The sequence below is a fragment of the Eleutherodactylus coqui genome, chromosome 1, assembly GCF_035609145.1.
Source record: "Eleutherodactylus coqui strain aEleCoq1 chromosome 1, aEleCoq1.hap1, whole genome shotgun sequence".
In the NCBI taxonomy this organism is placed as follows: Eukaryota; Metazoa; Chordata; class Amphibia; order Anura; family Eleutherodactylidae; genus Eleutherodactylus; species Eleutherodactylus coqui.
In genome coordinates, this window is record NC_089837.1 from 487,964,059 (window position 1) to 487,979,265 (window position 15,207).

Consider the following 15,207-nt stretch of genomic DNA (forward strand, 5'->3'; position numbering starts at 1 on the left):
CTTTCAGACTCCTTCAGTAAGGAGTCTGGTGGGCGGAGCTTCTTCCAGATGAATCCACGCTTGCCACCATCACAGGTCTTCACTAGTGGAAATTCGCATATGCATAAATGAAGGTGAGGCCAGTACAGTATATCTATGGTATGGAGTAGTTCAATAATGATGACTTCCCCCCTCCTGTTGCAACAATGCTTATATGCATTTGAAAGGTACAACCTATTATAAACTATGGGCTGAAACCGACTTTTTTGCAGCTTTTTCCCAGCCACACCTACTTTCTTTTTTCAGCAAAAAAAAAACATAGCTAGATCATACCTCCCAACTTTTTAACAATGAAGTGGGAAAAAACTTATATCCCTTTTATGATAAACCACATCCTTTTATCCCCTCATAGTAATAGTGCCAGTTAGTCAACCCCTCACAGTAATAGTGCCAGATAGTCAACCCCTCACAGTAATAGTGCCAGTTAGTCAACCTCCTCACAGTAATAGTGCCAGTTATTCAACCCCTCACAGTATTAGTGCCAGTTATTCAACCCCTCACAGTATTAGCGTCAGTTAGTCAACCTCTCACAGTATTTGTGCCAGTTAGTCAACCCCTCACAGTATTTGTGCCAGTTAGTCAACCCCTCACAGTATTTGTGCCAGTTAGTCAACCCCTCACAGTATTAGCGTCAGTTAGTCAACCTCTCACAGTATTTGTGCCAGTTAGTCAACCCCTCACAGTATTTGTGCCAGTTAGTTAACCCCTCACAGTAATAGTGCCAGTCAACCCCTCACAGTATTAGTGCCAGTTAGTCAACCCCTCACAGTATTAGTGCCAGTTAGTCAACCCCTCACAGTAATAGTGCCAGTTAGTCAACCCCTCACAGTATTAGTGCCAGTCAACCCCTCACAGTATTAGTGCCAGTTAGTCAACCCCTCACAGTATTAGTGCCAGTTAGTCAACCCCTCACAGTAATAGTGCCAGTTAGTCAACCCCTCACAGTATTAGTGCCAGTTAGTCAACCCCTCACAGTAATAGTGCCAGTTAGTCAACCCCTCACAGTAATAGTGCTCCTTAGAGCACAATGATAGTGATCACAGGTTATGTCTTCTCTGATTGGCGTCATTCTCTTTCCCTTTTCTTCCCTATCCAGCCGCAGACACCATAATGAATTCTCTTAGCCACAACTTGTCTCTGCAGAATTTGACACAAAGACATGTTTGGACCCTTGTTTTTCCAGCACCCCACTTTGGTTTTCAGAACTCTACACAATCTCCCTATCTATAGTGCCTCAGATAGTATATAAGCCCCACACAGTAAGTGCAGCTTTTAATGCCCTCCATACAGTAAAGGTGCGCTTTTTATACCTCCATTAGTAATAATGCCCCTTCATGATCAATTAGTAATAATACTCACTTATGTCTCCATCAGTAATAATTGCCCCTTTTCTGCCCCAAACACGAAAATAATGCCACCGTAAGTAATAATGCCACCTTTTCTGCTTCTATAATTTATAACGCCCCTATCAGTAATAATCTTCCTTTTCTAACACCATAAGTAATAATACTCCCTTTTTGGCTGGTAAAAAAATACTGTACACTTACCCGTTTCACTCCCCAAGCTGGTCCGGACTGCTCCTTCCTTCCAGGTTGTGTGGGTACATGCCAAGACATATGACTGCTGTTACCCATCCCTGGTCTCAGTGTTTGAGATTAGAGATTGCCCAGCATTCAGGTGTCTTAGCATGTACCTGCGCTACCCCAGAGGGAATAAGGAGCAGTCCAGACTGACTTGGGGAGCAAAAGATGTAAGTGCATAGCTTTTTTGCCAGAAGAAAAGGGTTGGGGGAGACCTTTTCTCACTGGTTCTGCGAAAGCAGTGAGAACTGGTGTTGGGGGCCTTGCAGAGAGTGGGTGGCTTGGAGCCCCTATGAATAATGAAGATCATTGGGCATGGAGCCAGTTCTCCAAGTGTTGCAATGTTATTCTGGCCCTGGACGTACCCTGCCTGTGGGACATCAATAAAACCAAGAAGGGGATTGGCCAGCGTGATTTCTCCGGTGAGTGACTCCACCCATGTGACTTTTTACTGGCACCTGAAAGCAACAGTCAAAGTTTCTTTTCTTCATAATGCAACATCAGCCAGCAGATATTATATCATCATTGTGAACATGACACCATAATGGATAACAGGTTGGCGGCGGTTTAGGGAGAGGAGCTGAATACTGATTACAGGTTCCATTTAAATGTTTTTTTCACTAAAGTCCAATTCTCAACACTAATTTGATTCTTTTTCTTTTTTTTCAGAATTCTCTAAGAAAAGCAACTACTTAATCATTAAAACTGGCCAAATTCAGCAGAAAGAAGCAGCTACCGCACATCTTTCCATCTCAGGCTCGCCTTGGTGTCTCTGCTGATGTGAAAAAAATGACCTTGCAGCCGTCTATGATAAAACAGTTAAAAAGAAAAAGGAAAAGTAATTTTAGTGTCCAAGAAACGCAGACGTTACTAACAGAAATAAAAAAGAGGAGAGATGTCATTTTTTCGAAACAGCTCAACACCACCATTAACGAAATGAAGCGCAAAGCCTGGGAAGAAATAGCGGAATGCGTGAATGCACTCGGAGAAGGGGAACAAAGGACGGGAACTGAAGTGAAACGAAGATATCTTGATTGGAGGTCCCTCATAAAAAGGAAAAGTCTGAATTCAGATCTTAAAATAGGAAATTCAGGTATGACCCTACCACTGTCGGATCTGGACTCTATAATTGATGACTCCGATGAGAAGCCAAGTGGGCTAATGAATGACTCTAGCTTGGAGTGGAAAAATGGTCCGGATGTCAGAGAAGCCAATGAGTCTATGACTGAAATCAAAGTTGAAGAAGAAGAAGAACCTCAGAGCTTTGAAGTAAGAATACTTTTGAACTTATGATATAAGATTAAGAGTGCTTTTAGATGGGCCAATAACTGACTCACTATAACGAGCACCGATGGACAAAGCATGTTGATCGGCACTCGTTCACTGCCTTTAATGCATGATAGAGGACCACCTGTATGGGGACAAATGATCCTTAGTAGAGCTCACAGCAGAAACATTCACGAGCAATTCCATGCAGATAAGCCTTCGGTTCACATTGTGTTTCTGCCCTAGCTTTAGTGTGTACACGGGGAAAGCTGCTGATTAGTGATGGGTAAAAGTTAGAAAAGTTCAGTTCGGCCAGTTCGCTGAACTTCTGGTTTGAAGTTTGGTTCAATCTGAACTGGACGTTTTGCTTCACCAAAACCCATAAAACTACTCTATAACAGTGTCCAAGATCCATAAAAGCCCTACGTAACAGTCGTGCCAAACCAAACTTTTAGAAGAGTTCAACTGGAAACAGTGTTCGATTGGTTTGGTTCGCTTGACTACTTTTGTCCTCTGCCTGGCTGGTATGTCAGTATATGCTAAAAACAGAAGAGCATAGCATAGTAGAATACACTGTTCCATCACATGGGGTTCTGTAAATAAAACACGTTTTAAAGCATGGCAGCCTATAGATGACCCGTAACAGACATTCCTGATGTATAGTGTACATGAAATGAATGCCATTATAGCCTATGGGTGACAGATGTGTTTGGTGGATGCCTAAGGCCGCCTGCACACGGGCGGAAATCCCGTGGCGGTATTTCCCGCGGGATTTCCGCCACTGACAGTTTGCATAGGAGTGCATTACAATACGCACTCCTATGCAGACGGCCGCGGTTTGGCCGCGCGAAATGTCGCGCGGCATACAAACCGCGGCATGTCCTATTTTTGTGCGGGGCACGCACTCACCCGGCCGCCGGCTCCGGTCTGCGCCGCAGCCGGCACATGCAAGAGCCGGGGCCACCAGGCGCGGGTGAGTACGCGCTCGTCCCTGCAGGCTCTCGGGTCGGGTCCCGCGGCGAGAATTCTCGCTGCCGGATCCGACCCGCTCGTCTGCAGGCGGCCTAACAGTGGCATTTATCACCCACAGGCTATAATGCTATCTGTTTAATGTCACGAAAAGTTATTGAAAAGCTCACGACAATAGGTTAAATGAATACTGTTACAGCCTATGGGTGATGGATGTTATAGTTAGGCAACCAACACAGTCTTCTTTTAATGTCAAAAGCTTTGCCTGGTGTATATGTTAAACTGAGGCCAAAAATGCAATGTGAACATAGCCTAAGACAACGTATTAAAATGAGCTATTGGTTCCTACAGCAAAAGCTTAAAGTAGTAAATTATCAATCATACCATAAATTTGCAATGAATTTTTTGCCAGAGGTCTTGAGACGCAACCTGGTAAAAGCTATTTTACTAGTTCTATAAGTCACATAAAACAGATGTTATTGTCTGTACTGATTGGACAGGAGCCAAATGTAAACTTTATAATTGCAATAGATAATTTTGCATCTGGTAAATTAGGTATTTCTAGAGCTGCAGCTCACATTTAGGCCTTGGAACATGTTAAGTAAAGGCCCTTTTACACACAAAAATGATCGCTCAAAAGATGGCTTTTGAGCGATCATTTTGCATAAACTACTAATTGGTACTAATGTCTATTAGTATCAGTTAGTATCATATGAGCCACCTGGAGCTGTATTCAGAGAACAGCGGGTGGTCTGTTCTCTGAATACATTCCTTTTGTTCTGCAGCAGGGCTGACAGCTGAGACAATGTAATCAGCACTCCCCAGGCAGAACACAGTATGCAGTCCTTCTTATCAGCTCTTCTGCAGAACAATGGATTTTATGCTGAACTGAAAATCATCGATCAGCAGAAAAGTGAAAGATGGGCACATTTACATGCAACGATTACAGCTCCAATGGATTAGAGTGATAACTGTTGTGTCTAAAAGAGCCTTAAGTAGTTCCAACTGAACTATATTCAATACCATTCTAGGAAACTACTTAAGTTGACCATACACATTAGATATCTATTGAATGAACTATACAACCCCCCACACACATGTATGCTTGTCTTGGGCAAGTGTACCTGTGTGCTCCATGGGGAAAGGTGAATAAGACCCCTATAGCAGCAAACAAATGTATCAAACAGGTTGAATTCCAGCTGCACATTCCTTTCATTCCCTGACATCTATAGAGAGCTGTAAGGCCGATATACATATTATATAGTTGTCCAGCATTAATCTAATGTGTATGGCCATCTTTAGTCTGAATGTTGAATCCCCTTTAAAGCCAGTTTGACATGAGTGTATTACGGATGCATTTTTGAGCCCGTACGAGATCCCACTGATGCTTTGAGTTTGGGTCAGTAGACCCACTATCGGGTCAGGATACTCACCTGTAATACGCTGGTGTAGAACTGGCTTAGAGAGGATTTGTCAGCTCTCCTGTTATGTCTATTCAGTAAATGTCTATTTCTGTGTCTTCTTTACGAAATATCAATTTTGGAGCTCTCTTCTTAAAACTCTACATTGCTCTGTTCCTGCTTTATTCCTCCTAGGATGAATAAATTAACAACTGAGTTTTACTAGTTGGTGGGCGTGTCTGTACACAGACGGACACTATCCAATCAGTGCTGACATTGCCAGTCTTTAGAATGACACACCCCTTTGACAAGCCAAATATATGAATAAACAGACAAAGCCTATTGTCAGTTTATTCATACTTATCCAGGAGGTAATAAGAGAGAAATGCCACTGAGCATAGTTGTAAGAAAAGATGTCCTAGAATTGTTATTTCAGGAGGAAGGCAAATATTTACAGGAGTGGCAGCAGGCCTTGGTATTGTTCAGTCTGTAGATCAGATGTAATTCCTACTCTACCATCACCTTGATAAACATTTTGTAAGTTTTGATATAACATAAAATGTCTTGAATATCATGTATGTTTTAATGTATATCACAAAAACTTTCACCAAGCTTACTACCATGACACCATCCATCCATTCCACTTTACTTGTGGAGTAAGAATTGGACCGTTTGAGTCCTCCATGTAGTGTTCTCCATTGCATCAAACTTTCACTGCTAAGTAACTTCTGACTTCAGTAAGTGACATAACTCGGCTCTTAGAAAACTGACCACTTTTGGCAACTTGGGCCGGAAGGGAAAGAAGAAGGAAGTTAGCTCACAACTTTCAATCCTACCCAGAGACTTTTTAGCATCTCAGTGATTTACAAGCTGCAAAGATCTGCTAATCTGAGGCAATGCCTAAAGCTCCTCCATATACACAATGCATTTTGAAAGTCTTCAAACCCCATCACTTTTTCAAAATGTTGTTATGTTTTCGCCTTGTGCAAATAGAAAAAAATCACGTTTTTCCCCAACATTCTGCGCTCAGTACCCCTTAATGACTAAGTGAGAACAGAATATTAGAAATCTTTGTAAGTTTAAAAAAAAACCAAAAACTACCATTTTGCATTGACATAAATATTAACACCCTGTACCCTGTTGAAGCATCTATCTTTGGCAGCGAGTACAGCCTTCAGTCTTCTTTGGTATGATGCCACAAGGTTTGTAGACCTGAATTTGATGATTTTCTGCAATTTTTCTCTGCAAGTCCTCTCAATCTCTGTAAGACTGGATGGAGGTCATCTGTGGACAACCATTTTCAGGTCTCTCCAGAGATATTTGATTGGGTTCAAATCAGGACTCTGGCTGGGCTACTCAAGGACATTCACAGGGTTGTACCTAAGCCCCTCCTGTGTGGTCTTGGCTGTGTGATTAGGGTCATTGGCTTGTTGGATGGTGACCCTTCTGCCCAGTCTGAGGTCCCTTGAGCTCTAGATCAGGTTTTCATTAAGAACATCTCTGTGATTTGCTCCATTCAGCTTTCCATCAACCCTGTCCGGTCTTCTTGTCCTAGCCATGATGCTGCCACCACCATGCTTCACTGTAGGGATGGTATTTGGCAGGTGTGGAGCAGTGCCTTGTTTCCCTTCAGATGTAATGCTTAAAATTGAGGCCAAAAAGTTCAGTCTTGGTTTCATCAGACCAGAGAATCTCGTTTCTCACAGTCTGAGAGTCCTTTAGATGTTTTTTGGCAACTGCAGGCTGGCTTTCTTGTGTCTTTTACTGAGGAGAGGCTTCTTTCTATTCACTCTGCCATAAATCCTAGATTGGTGGAGGCTGCGGTGATGCTTGACCTTTCGGAAGTTCCTCCAATCTGCATACAGGATCTCTAGAGTTTATCTAGAGTGACTATTGTGTTCATGGTTACCTCTCTTATCGAGGCTCTCCATCCTCTAGATTAAGAATTATGGAGGCCGCTGTGTTCTTAGGAACCCTTCAGTGCAGAAGAAATTTTTTGTATCGTTCTCCAGATCTGTGCCGCCGTACAATCCTGACTCCGATCTCTACAGGCAGTTCTTTCCTCCTCATGGCTTGGTTTTGGCTCTGACATGCATAGTGAGCATCTTATATAGACAGTGGTGTGTCTTTTAAAATGATGTTCAGTCAACTGAATTTACCACAGGTGGACTCCAATCAAGGTATAGAAGTATCTCAAAGGTGATCAAGCAAAATTGGAGGCCATCAGAGCTAAATTTCAAGTGTTATACCAAAGCGTACTTATGTCAATGTAAAATGTTAGTTTTTCATTTTTTGTTAAATTACAAAGATTTCTAACATTCTGTTTTCACTTTGCCATTATGGGGTATTAAGTGCAGAATGATGGGGAAAAACTTACATTTTTGTAAAAATTTACACGAGGTCACAACTTAACTAAAAGTATACAAAGTGAAAATAGTCTGAAGAATTTCCAAATGCAGTGTAGCTTAACTATTTAACCTATTCCAATGGCATGGTGAAAACTCCTCCTCTCTAACCAAGTTTCTAACTTTTGTAGGCTAAGACCAACCACAGTCCTCACTTATCGGACAGAGAGAATATCCAAGATGCAGCCACAATAAGTCTGTTACACTTACATATATAGCTCTACTGAGAGACAGGAAAATTATATTGACCTCTTCTGACATTACAGGGTCCTAGCTGGAAAAAGAGAATTTCACATCCTTGCTTTGGAATCCAGTTCAACTCCCGTCAAAATAGAATTGTGTATAATCAGACGTCTAGTGAAGAGAAGGTATGTGACCCTTAATGTTAGAAAGATCAATGCAATCTACCATAACGACAAGACTTTAATCTTGGACCAATTCTTCTAGGTCAAAATTGTGTAAACCATTGAACTAATACGACAAGTTCTTCCAACAATGTCATGTATTTGGACAGAGGGAGACCATTACTAGCTGGTGGGTTCCTTCTCAACCACTGTTGCAATGGTCAAGTGTGCAGCTAGAGGCTTATTAGCCCTAGTGCAAAAGTTCAGCTTGGGATTTCCTCCCTCCCACACAACTCTTTCCTCATGTCAGCTGCTTCCCCGGCTTTTCCTGTAAGCAGAGGCGTAACTATAGAGGGTGCAGGGGATGCGGTTGCACCTGGGCCCAGGAGCCTTAGGGGGCCCATAATGCCTCTCTTCTCCATATAGGGAGCCCAGTACTATGAATAAAGCATTATAGTTGGGGGCCTTGTTACAGGTTTTGCATTGAGGCCCAGAAGCTTCAAGTTATGCCTCTGTGCAGCATGGTTTAGGTATGGGTACGGGTACAGATACAGATAGAGGGGGGCCCCAGCTCACCTTTTGCATCCAGGCCCCTGAGCCTTTAGTTACGCCCTTGCCTGTAAGCATTTGTAGTTAATGAGTGAGGCAATTAGGAACCTGAGCACTGATCCATCTTAGCCTGGCAATACAGAACCGCATCAAATAAAGTATCTTAATAGTTAGTTATGAAACAGACAGATATACAGGGCCACATAGCATCAGTTAATGTAAGGAACAATGGTGATATAGGATAGTGAAGAGTATAAAGTCAGAAGCCCAGGTGGTCTGGTACAATGAAGGGATTAATTTAAGGGTCTTTGGTTTAGGGCAATGAGGGGGGTTAATGTCAGTATGCTTGGTGGTTTAACACAAGGAAGGTGCTTAAGGTAAAGATCCCTTGTGGTCTAGGACAGTGAAGGGGTTAATGTCACTGTTCCAGGTGATCAAGGGCAGTGAAGGTATTAATATAAGGATATTTGATTGTCTAGAGCATCGAAGGGGATAATGTTAATATCCCTTGTGGAGGATAGTGTAAATGTTAAAGGGGGTTTCTGTGACTAAAATATTGATTACCTATGCTCAGGGTTGGTTATTAATATCAGCTGATCAGCGGTTTAAAAAGGCCATAAAACTCAGGTGAGCACTGCGGCCTCTTAGGCCAGTGATGTAATGTTCAGTCTTCACATACCCAAGTGCAGCTTGGTCCTATTCAAATCAATTGGGATTGAGCTATTATACTAGATGGCGCTGTGCCTGGTATGCAGTGAAAAGAGGCGCCGCAAAGGTCCTGGGCAGCAAACCACAGTGATCTGATATTATCTATTCTCAGGATAGGTAATCAATATCCAAGTCTAGGAAAACTCATTAAATGGCTATAAATCTGGGTTTCAATGGTTACCCATCTCTTCTGGTTCCAGTGTTGTCCTGGCTATAACTTCCTGTTTCCTCCCTGCACTCATCCCTATTGTCAGTAGACAGTTGAAGACTGTTGCAAATTCAAGAGCGCTTTCTCCAATCATTAAAGAGGTTGTACTAAGATTTCAAACTATTCCCTATCCATAAGGGATATCCTGTGATCTTATGCTAAGGTGGAAGTGTAGGCCCTGGTTGCATCTTTGATCACCGAGACCCCTATTAGCTATGCGAAAGGCCATAATATGCATGATTTTAGTACATGAAATGAAATAATTGACCAACTGACCTTTGGTGAAGGGCCTCTGACACTACAATAGTGCCCGAATGATAAGTCTTCCTCCTTATGTGGGGCCATCAGAATGTCATCCACAACTTGAACTTAGGGGGAATATGTATTGACCACTTTATATTTTGTTTAACTATTGAATCTTACGCTCAGTTAAGTGGCACTAAAGGGACGGACATTCATTTTCTTCCACTACTTCCCATTTGGAAATTCCTTTATTGGTCCGATAGTTTAGAAGATCCAAAATGCCCAACACTGTATTTAACCCCATTTACAATATGTAGGGTAGCCTGCATATGGGATCCATGTTTATGACTGTTGGACTGTAGATTACTGGTGAAGCCTATAGTAGATGGAGATCACAACCTCCCTTAAATGGCATAATAACATTAGAATTGAATGTTACATTTATAGTAAGAAATTGTATTTTTATATAATTTATAGAGATGAGCGAACGTACTCGTTTAGGGCGATTTCGTAATCCAGCACCGCTTTTTCGAGTAACTGACTACTCGGGCGAAAAGATTCGGGGGGCGCCGGGGGTGAGCAGGGGGTTGCAGAGGGGAGGGGGGGGAGAGAGAGAGAGAGCTCCCCCCTGTTCCCCACTGCTACCCCTCGCTCCACCATGCCGCCCCCCGGCGTCCCCCAAATCTTTTCGTCCGAGTTGTCAGTTACTCGAAAAAAGCGGTGCTCGATTGCGAAATCGCCCTAAACGAGTACGTTCGCTCATCTCTAATAATAGACAAGAAGAAAAAAAATAAAAACACTGAAACATCTTAGAAAAGGAAGACTCTTGTGTCTTTAAGAATCCTCTCTAGCTCCTGATCCGCTCGGCAGGTGGTTTTTCTCACTGGAAGGATATTGAAAGACACCAGCAGGAAATGTTAGAAAAGCAAATGAAATAAACTCCATAAAGTCAGTAAGAAACAGCAGTGGTGCTTCATGTGTCATTTTTCCATTTTGAGCATTTGTCAAGATAAGAAGCGAGGATTATTCTTTTGTTGTAAATATAAGGCGAGACATACGGAAATGCGTAAGATGTAAAAGATGGAATGTGCAATGTGACAGTGCATAGAGAACTGTTAAAGGGATTTTTCCACTTTCTTGTACAAGTGGTGGTAAATCGCTAGGATACATTGTCACTTCTTGATCACTGGGGATTCGATTGCCGGAACCCCCATGATCCTCAGAATGAAAAGCTTGTGTAAGGCCACTTTCTGACGAGGGTGTTTTTACTTCCTATTTGGTCCATATTTTTTGCAGACTCTAATATGGAGCTAATGTAACTCTACGTATCTATTCACATGGCCATATTTGTCAGGGCTGTGTTTTAAAAATGCATCATATGCTAATTTTGTCAGTTTTTGCCTCCATATTTGCATATATTGCTATTATTTTCTATTGGGCAAATATGGATTCATACGTACCCAGTAGAAAATAAAACCACTGGCAGCAAATATGGAGGCAAATACCGATCAAATACTGATGAAATACTGACATATTGTTGCACTGTCCTCTGTAACACTTTTTTTCTCCCCTGCCCTCCTGCACACAGGACCTCCGACACATCCAATACATCTTTGGAGTCGTGTCACCCCCAGGCATCCTGTTGTCCTATCCAGCCGAACTGACAAAGGGGTTCTTCCCCGAAATGCGTATTCTATTGCTGGTTTTTAATTTGTGAAAAAATAATAAAAAAGAAGTGCTTTCACCATCACACATTGGACTTTGATCTACATCTTCTAGTTGCTTAGAGGGTTGCGCTTCCATACCAGTTCTTTTCACATCCTTTTTCGCTACACTCACGCCCACACTGGCGGAGCGTCATCTGGTTGGCAGCACCTCCACCATTCAAAATAGTCAATCATTGAAAACTCTTTGTACTCCATAAATATTCCACCACCCTCACTGGGTCTTGCTCCACCCTCCTTTTTCATTTCTTTTACTCACTGTTTTTGCTGTAGTCCCTCTCCTTTGTCCTTCTGCTACAACAAATATCCCTTCCTGGCCAGTAGCATGGAAAGAAGATATCATTAAGCAACTCTACTTGTAAAGCTGTGGGGTAATATATTTTATGTGATAAGCAGTAATGTTGAATGACTCGATAATTTAGCACATCTTGGTATGATTCCCCCTATATTGTAGAAGGAGCAAAACACAACAGTTATTAGATTAGTGCCTTTATTATATGTTGTACATCCTTCTCAAGTAGTGTTGAGTGAACTTTTGATAAATTGGGTTCGGCCATTTCAACGAACGTTGGCAAAAAGTTTGATTCAGTTTGAATTAGTTTGAACCGAACCAGAACTTCACAAACACCCCTAAAACTGGAGTACGTATAACACTGTCAAGGGGCCAAAAACAGTAGTTCTAAATTTACTCCTTCTCCACCTCCTTCTTAATAAATGCATGCGCTCTATGATTAAAGTTGATTATTATGAAGACGAAACTCACACAAACACATGGAAAATATGCAAACTCCATGCGGATATTGTCCTTGCTCTGTTTTGAGTCTAGGACTCCAGCAATGCAAGGCAACAATGCTAACCACTGAACCACCATTGTTCTTCTTCATCCTCCTTCTCATTCAAAGGTAGAAGAAGCGTAGTGGCTCAGTGGTTAGCATTGTTGTCAAATCTGACCAAAGACAACATCTGCATAGAGTTTTATGTTCTCCTTGTGTTTGTGTTAGTTTAAACATTTATTGAGGTGAAGAAGAAGGAGGAGAAGGAAAATAATTTTACTAGGTTCGGCTGAGACGAACTGACTGGGGTTCAGCCAAGACGAGCTGACTGAGGTTTGCGTCAAACCTAACTTTTAGCAAAGTTTCATCCGAAATTGGGTTTATTTCAGTTTGCTCAACACTATCCTCGAGGTGGTCCAAAGAGGACCTTGGATGGTATTTCTCCTTCAAAATTGATAATAAATCCTTTTTTGTCCTTTCTCTTTAGTTCGAAATGGAAGAAGATGAAATGTTATCAACAGTTTTACCCGACTCTAGAGAAGAAAACGACCTTCCAGAGGAATTCCCAAGAATTGAGGAGTTTGGCACCTTAAGTTCTATAGCTAGAATCCCATATAAAGATTCCCAGCTCCTTATTAGTCTAGAGAAGCAGAAGTTGGAGATGGAAAGACAACGCCTAAGCATCGAAGCTGAGAGACTACAAGTAGAAAAAGAAAGATTGCAAATTGAAAGAGAGCGATTGCGGCACTTAGACATGGAGCATGAAAGACTGCAGCTTGAAAAAGAGCGTTTGCAAATTGAGCGAGAGAAGCTCAGGCTACAAGTCATGCACGCGGAGAAGGCCAACCTAGAGAATGATTTTGTGCCGGCGGAAAAGACTATATTGCAGCCCTTGGACATAGAAGCTGAAAAATTAAAACTGGAAAGGGAACATCTTCAACTAGAAAAGGAGAGGCTACAGCTCTTAAAGTTCGAGTCTGAGAAGCTTCACATAGAGAAGGAACGTCTGCAAGTTGAAAAGGAACGTCTACGAATTCAAAGAGAAGGGCACTTACAATAAAGGTGCCAATGAAAATTAGTACAACTTACATTAGTTTTACAGTGACTTTGGTCTGGCATTGTCTATGTTGCTTTGTCTGTAGACTTTGATCTTTGTTCTGTCTACCAACAGGGCCTTATGCAGGTATGTTCCTCTGCTGTTTTTGGCAGATAGGTCAGCGTGCAACCAAATAGTGATTCTCTACATTTTGATGTGCCTGCATAACTGGAAGTATGTGAGATTTTGTGCACAAGTAAAATCCATGCTAGTATTTTAGTGCTAGTAAAACCCAAGACTTAGAACCATCAGCACTAAATACTTTTGAGGAACCTAGTATTTGTGATGCTCTACAGAGCTTTGCTTCTAATCTTATCTTCTTTCTTTTTCACTTGAACGTTATAGCTTTCCTGTCTGCTATTACATGGATGAAACTTGAGTGGCTAAAGTCACAGGTACAAATTGGGATATGTATCAGTCCCTTGTGGGCATGTGAGAACTTGATCATCAAATGGCATCAATGAACATCACTTGTGTTCTGTACAAGATTTTTATATTGGTATCATATACTTTTTAAAGTCCATTTTAGGTCATTATCGTTTGTTCTTTGGTGCTATAGCTTTCCTGTCTGCCACTACACGGATGAGACTTGAGTGACTAAAGTCATAGGTACAAATCACTGTTGGGAAATGTATCAGTCTATGGTATAGACTGGGCATGAGAGAACTTGGTCACCAAACTGCATTCAATGAGCATCACTTGTGTTCTATACAGGATTTTTATATTGTATCATATATTTTTTTATGTCCATTTTAAGTCATTATTGTTTGTCTTTTTGGTGCTTTTTGAACAAAAAATGAATGTGCTTCCCATTTACAAGCAAAACTGTAAAACTATCCCAAGAAAACTAACTAGAATTGCTAATTCTTGAATGGTTCTTTCGCTTACATAGCGTGAAGCAGGGTTGTGATATTGAGGATCTCAAGTACTACAAAATGACGGGGCTTCCATACTTGGTTGTGTGTTGTTTAGGCATTGTAATTATTGTTAGTTGCAGACAAGAGTCCGTATAAGACTAGGGTTACATGGTAATTTTGGTCACACAACACTGAATCTAATGATTGTACAGTGGGTCATAGAGAACCGGCGACCAAATGCAACAGTTAAACAAAAGTTTTGGCTACTCTAAAATGTCCTAAGGTAAAGTCCAATTTGCATAAAGCACATGCAGCTAAAAGTCTGTCTACCCACAGCAGCCAGTAAAAAGAAAGTATTACCAGCAATTCATCCATCCACTGGCTTCACATATGGGTGGGGGGTTCAGCCACATATGGTCTATGCAGTGCAAAAGCCTAGTCCAGTGTTGCCGAAATTACTACTAGGCACAGAAAAATAATGCAGTAGAATATAGTCAGGGGGTGCAGATAAAATACTAAAAGGTTTTTGGAGGATAAGACATCTGGTAAGAAGTAGACTTTGAAGAATAACCTCCTCAGCTGGTATATGGAGAATTGTAACTGCATCAAGAATGTTTTCCAAATGTTCTATAGCCAGAACTGTGATGGTTCAACACTAAAACTGTGAAAGAAATAGTTGCATAGTTAGTGCGGGTGAAAAATAACATACATCCCTTAAAGGGGTTTTCTGGGGACACAGTTTTTTACTTTTTTCCAAAACCCGCTCAGCCCGCTGTATTAACATAACAGAAGACATGCTCACCTTCCCAGATTCCCTACATCTTCGGTTTTGCTGGTGCCTGATCTCTGCTGGTCTTCACTTCTAGGTGTAGCGAGTCAACTATGACTTCAGGACCATGTAACTACTGCAGCCAATCACTGGTTGGCTTCAGCCGGCGATTAGCTGCTGCAATCACATGATCTAGGATCGTGTCATCAACACTCTTTCCTGAATGCGAATATCAGTGGGGTCCAGGCGCACGCCAACTGACACGTTCAGAAGAGCA

At 41.7% G+C, this 15,207-nt stretch overlaps 1 protein-coding gene across 2 annotated transcripts in view; it reads left to right on the forward strand.

Annotated features, from left to right (window-relative positions):
- The window catches only part of MSANTD4 (Myb/SANT DNA binding domain containing 4 with coiled-coils), a 31,879-nt gene extending 17,728 nt beyond the window's left edge, over nucleotides 1–14,151 (forward strand). Inside the window, exons 2-4 of one of the 2 annotated variants that reach the window (XM_066586305.1) lie at nucleotides 2,289–2,888; nucleotides 7,926–8,027; nucleotides 12,696–14,151. In XM_066586305.1, the coding sequence (XP_066442402.1) occupies nucleotides 2,409–2,888; nucleotides 7,926–8,027; nucleotides 12,696–13,268 (1,155 nt within the window). In that variant the 5' untranslated portion in view covers nucleotides 2,289–2,408 and the 3' untranslated portion in view covers nucleotides 13,269–14,151. The remainder of the gene's footprint in view (nucleotides 1–2,288; nucleotides 2,889–7,925; nucleotides 8,028–12,695) is intronic. The other variant, XM_066586314.1, reaches the window with a different exon arrangement.
- Nucleotides 14,152–15,207: the final 1,056 nt, after the last annotated feature.